This window comes from Cucurbita pepo, chromosome LG01 (genome assembly GCF_002806865.2).
Source record: "Cucurbita pepo subsp. pepo cultivar mu-cu-16 chromosome LG01, ASM280686v2, whole genome shotgun sequence".
In the NCBI taxonomy this organism is placed as follows: domain Eukaryota; kingdom Viridiplantae; phylum Streptophyta; class Magnoliopsida; order Cucurbitales; family Cucurbitaceae; genus Cucurbita; species Cucurbita pepo.
Window position 1 is genome coordinate 4,989,114 of NC_036638.1, and position 7,266 is coordinate 4,996,379.

The 7,266-nt window shown below is 39.0% G+C and overlaps 1 protein-coding gene across 1 annotated transcript; it reads right to left on the reverse strand.

Annotated features, from left to right (window-relative positions):
- Positions 1-1,077: 1,077 nt before the first annotated feature.
- LOC111776555 (indole-3-acetic acid-amido synthetase GH3.6-like) lies at positions 1,078-3,088 on the reverse strand. The gene is made up of 2 exons (XM_023655994.1): positions 1,859-3,088; positions 1,078-1,786 (listed from the first exon to the last, which is right to left on the reverse strand). The coding sequence occupies exons 1-2, from the start codon at positions 3,045-3,047 to the stop codon at positions 1,185-1,187; spliced, it is 1,791 nt and encodes a 596-aa protein (XP_023511762.1). The 5' UTR covers positions 3,048-3,088; the 3' UTR covers positions 1,078-1,184.
- Between the last annotated feature and the right edge of the window lie 4,178 nt (positions 3,089-7,266).

Here is a 7,266-nt window from a genome sequence, read left to right on the forward strand (position 1 = left end):
CATACCACATCGGCAGAATTATGATTATTCTCTTTGTTTTTAATCTGGATTGTGACCTCGTCTATCGCCGAGCCCAGTAATGTGGGCTTGTAACTCGAATGGGGGCTATGAATTGGTTGGATGTTGGTACGACTAGTTGAAACAGGGGTTCTTGAGGTTTATCTTCTGGCCTGCCCATTCCAAGTAGGGAGCTGGCTAGTGGGCCTTTAGCGAAGGCTGATGGTCCACTGGGCCCTAAAGGGCGGAGGAGACTGCGCGAGGCTGGACACAGAGCAGCGTTACCTCCCGCTCCCTTCGGTGGAAGGATAATGGGCCGGGTCTCTTGGCCCAACAAAATTCGCTGGTAGTCCTCAACCCAACAACCAATTTTTATTTTTTTATCTTCGGCCATTTTTTTATCAATCCTTTTTATTTATTCATCTTTTTCATAATCTTGAACAGTCCTACTGAAATCTTGAACAGTCCTACGAAGAGGATGACGAGAAATGTGGGTTGGTTGGTCGAAAACAAACATTTATGGCAACCATTTGAACAACTTGTTCTCGTTTCTTTCCGTCTTGGCATGATTTTGATGTATCATAAAACATGTTTAGATTGCGTTTGAACCTATTTTATGTATTGCGTTTGAACCTATTTTATGTATGAGATGTGTGTTAGGATGAAAATAATTTTGTGATAATTATGTCGGGTAATTTGCTACCATTGTCACTAAATGGGTGATCCAATATGAATTTTGTGGTAATTAGAACAAGTAATTTAAGATCACCAAAAAGGGTGAGCCTCAATTTTATTATCTAATTTCATCGGGAGAAACAAAGTATTGTTTTGGTCATTATGAATGATCCACGGTTTTAGTGTATTTATGTGCTAGTTAGGGTATGTATGTGTGTATGTATATCTAACTCCAATGAGGGAGGGCTCTTACCGAATATTTTTTTGTACCTACTTTTTTTTCATAACAATTTCATGGACGATTTGAGCTATGAGACAAACCTCTCTAATGTTTTATGTTATAAATAGGTTTGTTTGAATGTGTTTTGTGTTATCAAATAACTCAGGGTTTATAAAAATTATGGAGGTTGTGAATTGATGATGCTTTTAACATGATCATCACAAGAACATACATATTATTTGATTGCAAGGGGGAAAAAAAGAACAAAAAGAAAAAGCGCATAAAAATCTGCCTAATTAGTGAAGGTTGAATCCTGTTGGCACCATTGCTTATGACCAGCAACCCACTTGGGGCACTTAGGGCTGAAGTAACTATCCACCACTCTCGAGTTCAAAAGCTGAACGATGGGCTCAAACTTCACACATCTAGGCGTCTTGTACTGATTTATAGAAGCTCCCATGGTTATGGCATAATCCATGAGCTTATCAAATGTCCCAATTTCGACAACCTTGATCTCCAAAGGGCCGATGGACTTGTCCGACACCCGCCCTTGACGGTATACGCTGTTCAGCGACTCCTCCATCGTAAGACAACAATCTTCGAACACCGACGGCGGCACTCCGGTCGACCCCTTTTGGTTCACCTCCCAATACACCACGTAGTGCCCTGGAATTGTTGATGTGTTGGCGTAGCTTGTGTAGTCCACTAACGTTGCGTCGAATGGCACCAAATGGTTGATGGAGTTTTTCACCGCATTTTGGAGTTCAACTTCATCGGTCTTGTCGGAGTCAATGCTTAGAACCACGTTCTTTCGGCACACGAAGTTGAATTGAGGAGCGTTGTTTTTGAATCCCGCCACTCTTAGAATGTCCCCAACTCGATATCGATACAATCCTGTTGAATTGAAACAAAATAATTTCATTTTCATAGGCTTCCATAAACAATAGTCGAATAGAATGGTTTTACCAGCATAAGTTGTGACTACGAGCTCATATTCTTTGCCGAGTTCGACATCGGTAAGATCGACGAGTTGGTGTTCGTGATTGTGGTTTGTTTGGAGAGGAAGAAACTCAAAATAGGCCATGGAAGGGATGAGAGTGTAAGCAACTTCATTTGGGCTACAAAGAGGGTTAAGATTGAGGCCAAAATAGCACTCGGAAGAAGCATACATGCTACACACCAAGGGAAGCCCATTGCTATAATAATCAAGCGTCCCAATATACTGCGACATTGCCCCTGTTACAATCACATCCACATACTTGGTATTAGGCCACAGCCTTGTAATGATTCCCTGCCACGACCCCTTACAGCACTCCCCCTCAATGAAGTCCCCCAGCTCAGGGTCAGGCCTACGCAGGACTGACATCAGTACAGCCTCCCGAACCGCCTGGTCCGTGATTTGGGAATTAAGTGTCCCACTCCGGATATCATGGCAGAGTAGCTGCCAGTGCTTTTCCAGAAACCGTATGGCGCGGATAAAGCCAGAGGCGAAAACCGCGCCCACGCGTAGCACATCGAGACGGTGGCAGAGGCCGCACAGCACTTGAGCGTACATGCTTTGGTATGAGTCCGTACAAAGTATAGCCTCATTGGGGCTGGTGTAATTGGTGTAGGGATCGTAGGGGCGGTCCTTAAAGTGGGAGCTTTTGTAGTAGCTAGTTAAAACAGGGCGAGCGAGAAGGCCGCCAGGGGTTCGAGCCTCGGCTTTGACGAACAAAAAATACATTCCTTTACCCTTCTCCAACCCCGGAATGAACTGGGTCATTACAGGCATCAACAAACTGTACAAGAGTGAGCGACGGTCGAGCTCTTCATGGATAGTGGGCATCAGCTTTCTCTCGCCGCCGGAAGTGCCGGAGCTGGTTAAGAACTCGGAGATGGGAGAAGAACAGAGAATAGGGGAAGTGTCGCCATTGGCAATGCGGGTGATGAAGGGTTGGATGTGGTCGTAAGAGATCAAAGGGATGGATGATTTGAAAGTGTCGGGGGAAGGGCGGGCGTGGAGGGTTAAGTACTCGGAGGAGGCATTGCGGGAGAGGATTTGGGAGAGGACTTGGCGCTGCACATGGGCGGCGTTGGTGGTGATGTCTTCGATGAATTGGAGGGCGGCGCTGTTTTTTTCCAGCAGAGAGGGTGCGTTTGGAGCTTCAGGCATTTTTTGTTTTTGGAGAGAATGGGAGTTTGTTAGAGAGAGGGAGGAGGGAAGGAATGCGTGGGAGGGGGAAAACAATGGAACAATTCTCTTATTTATAGACAACACATAAACAAGCTCATTTTTTTTTTTTTTTTTTAATTAATTTGTAAAATTACTATTTAAGATCGCTCTCATTTGAACCTGATTTTAGTCTATGTATCATTCATGTATTCACGACATAATAACTATAAAAAAATTGTTGTGGATTAATATTTAATTTTAATTAAAAATAACTGGCAATATCCGATAAACACGCAGTGTTTGTTGCGCGGGTGTCGTACGAAATACCGGCAGGCACTTCCATTATTTGTGTTTAACGTTAGCGTAACCGTGTATTTTCCGATGAAGAGAAAAAGGACGAGATTTGGAGTCAATGAAACGCGAGAGAACAAATGAGAGAAATAATAGTATGCTTAGTTGCGTACCGTACTTAACTGAGGAGTTTCTTATTGAAGTATCTACGTGGGACCAGCCAGCTGGCCACCTACCTTGTAAGGTTGACACGTGCACGATTGTTTTAAAATGCCAACACTGTGACTTCACGGTTCCCCTGCCCGGACTCAACTATGCCCCTCCCATTTCCTCGCCAAAACATCGGCTCCCCAAATAAATGATCGCTCCGGTTAGGATTACAGATACGATATCGCAACAAATATCAAACAATGATCTTATTTTTCAAGTCTCAACGAATAATTTTTTTAAGGTAGTTTTTGGTTTAGTGCTAGTGATTGTTGGGAGTTGGAAAGGGTAGAACAAAGGATGTTAATGAGCAAGCATGTCGTTAAGACAGGATGCTGCCTTGATTAATGCGACACTTTGCTTTAATTAACAATTATTTACATCATAAACAATCCACTCCATCCTCTCTTCAATTGGTACTTTGAGATTTCAACTCAATTCTCAATCTTTTTCACTGCATATCCACTTTATTTCACATGCCACCCAACCCCAACTTCTTCTTTTCCAATCTCTCTCTTTTACTTCATAATTTCTGTCACATGTAACTCATTCTTGTTTAATCGTTCGCTGCTTTTTGTGCCTCTCCACAAGACAAGACATAATCACTGAGCACAAAGAAGACAATATTTGTTATCGTTGATGTCCTAAAATTTCTGATAATTTATTTTCATGTTTCTATCCCCGTTACATTACACTCTTTTCTGGCTCCTTTCTTTCATTTATTATACTTACCCTAAACAACACTCTGTCCTTTCCACTGTTTCAGACACACTTTGTTGGTCGAGTGCCCTAAATTTAGGGGGTCCCTATCACTTAACCAATGAGAATAAATATTAACATTTTCAAGAAAAGTATAAAGAAAAGGGTAATAATGTTTTGTGAAAAGGTGAACCAAATCTTGTTTCAAATCAAAAACAATACATAAACAGTAAAGAAGATGCAAATTATGGGAATTGGATTCTAGCTTTTGATTATGGCCTCACTCATCAAAACATATTGCTTCCACTTTTCTAACATAATATTTGAACATAGTTTAATTAGTTATAATCGATATGGTTTGTGTAAAAAAATCGAAAGATAAGCAGCAAGAATCAAAAGTACCTCAGAATATGGAATAAAAATCCTCCGCCAACTGAATTATGCTTGGTGTGAAACACAACGTTAAAACATGAACAAACATAGGATTATAAACCAAAAAACATGTAGAAATGCCAGCTACGGGAATAAAAGGCAGACTTCCCAATTAGGAAAATGAAGAAACACTAATCATGATTAAGGGTGTTGCTTCACCAAAACCAATGTAATTACTTTAAAAAATTAAAAAATTAAAAAAAAAAAAAAAAAAAACAGGAATTTGGGTACAAATTAGAGAGAAGGAAAGAACAAAGTGGCGAATGAGCGACCAGGTTTAGGCCTCAAATCACATGCNAATCTCTCTCTTTTACTTCATAATTTCTGTCACATGTAACTCATTCTTGTTTAATCGTTCGCTGCTTTTTGTGCCTCTCCACAAGACAAGACATAATCACTGAGCACAAAGAAGACAATATTTGTTATCGTTGATGTCCTAAAATTTCTGATAATTTATTTTCATGTTTCTATCCCCGTTACATTACACTCTTTTCTGGCTCCTTTCTTTCATTTATTATACTTACCCTAAACAACACTCTGTCCTTTCCACTGTTTCAGACACACTTTGTTGGTCGAGTGCCCTAAATTTAGGGGGTCCCTATCACTTAACCAATGAGAATAAATATTAACATTTTCAAGAAAAGTATAAAGAAAAGGGTAATAATGTTTTGTGAAAAGGTGAACCAAATCTTGTTTCAAATCAAAAACAATACATAAACAGTAAAGAAGATGCAAATTATGGGAATTGGATTCTAGCTTTTGATTATGGCCTCACTCATCAAAACATATTGCTTCCACTTTTCTAACATAATATTTGAACATAGTTTAATTAGTTATAATCGATATGGTTTGTGTAAAAAAATCGAAAGATAAGCAGCAAGAATCAAAAGTACCTCAGAATATGGAATAAAAATCCTCCGCCAACTGAATTATGCTTGGTGTGAAACACAACGTTAAAACATGAACAAACATAGGATTATAAACCAAAAAACATGTAGAAATGCCAGCTACGGGAATAAAAGGCAGACTTCCCAATTAGGAAAATGAAGAAACACTAATCATGATTAAGGGTGTTGCTTCACCAAAACCAATGTAATTACTTTAAAAAATTAAAAAATTAAAAAAAAAAAAAAAAAAAAAAGGAATTTGGGTACAAATTAGAGAGAAGGAAAGAACAAAGTGGCGAATGAGCGACCAGGTTTAGGCCTCAAATCACATGCTTAGTAGCAGCAAAATGAGTTTGTCGGCAACTTTTTGAACCCTATTGTGTCTTAGAGGCACATAACAAAGTTACATACATGATAACATACAATTAAATCAACAAAATCACAGTTGAAAAACCATGAAAAGATGGATCAGAAAAGAAAAAAAAAAGGTGGGAAATCATGATTTAAAAGGGTTATGTGTGTGTGTGTGCGCGTTGATTTATTACAAAGCAACAAGGGATTCCATGAAGTTTTCGAGTTTGATTAGATTCCTTAATTAATTATACTATAAAGTTTCTATCCTTTTAAGTGGCTTTGGTTTCGCTGCCAAAAAGCAAGATGAATACATTATATAATTAATTAGTGTCCAGTGGGTGAAAAAGGTGTTTAGTTTGAACCCCATGGCTATGTGTATTATGTAAAACATGGTTTCAAGGTGTAGAAAGAAAATTGAAATAGTATCATTCATTGTATATGCTACTTCATCCTTCACCATATGAAGTTCTACTGTGTGTCATGTTCTTTATAATGTTGGGATGTAAAGGAGTTGACTGATCAGAGAGTCTTTGTGTATTTCCTTTGAACACGTTTCAAGTTTTACATCACAAAATATGTTGGATATTTTATTACATAGTTTCTTCACTGAATGGAATCTATGGATTGTGGTTTGGAAGGGAAGAAACTAAAAACAGTGACCAGATTAAGCAAGTCGGGTAACTTCTAAGATCAAACATTCTAGTCGAGCTAGAGTTGATATAAAGTTTGTGAAATGAACAAGTTAGAGCTATGAACAACTATCTATGATGGAGATGAATCAAAACTCAGATGTTTGTCAAGACTTTTAGAAATCAAACGAATACAAGAACAGAGATGCATGATTTGAAAAGTAAAAGATACAATATTGTGAGCAAGAAAATAGTATCATAAGTGGAGAAGTAGAGGGAGTACTGTGTATTTGGTGCAGAAAGGTGGGGATGTTTGGTCCCATTTGGAAAAATGAATCTAAAAGTGAGTGTCTTGTCTCCCTAAAACTGAACCCCATGAAGAATGGAAAGTGATTTCCATAATTGTCTCTCTTTAAGCGTTTCTCTTTTCGCCCCCACACACCTCTCTCTCTCTCTTTCTCTCTTTCTCTCTTTCTCTCTTNTCCTCTTTTCGCCCCCACACACCTCTCTCTCTCTTTCTCTCTTTCTCTCTTTCTCTCTTTCTCTCAGCAGAAGAGAAGTGGATGAACACTGAAGTTCAACGCCCTCAAATGGTACTGTTTGTCTATCCAAGATAGAATTTAATCTGGAAGAGATGATAAGGGGTTCCAAAGAGAACATTAACAAAATTTCTTCAATCATTCTCATCATTAGACAAAATGTAGGAAATAACATTCAACA

What these genes read in the sequence shown, in the direction of transcription:
- LOC111776555 (XM_023655994.1), bottom strand. Translation starts at nt 3,047, where the DNA reads ATGCCTGAAGCTCCAAACGCACCCTCTCTGCTGGAAAAAAACAGCGCC. An exon ending in CGTAGTCACAACTTATGCTG is followed by an intron (nt 1,787 to 1,858) that starts GTAAAACCATTC and finishes TCAATTCAACAG; the next exon opens with GATTGTATCGATATCGAGTT.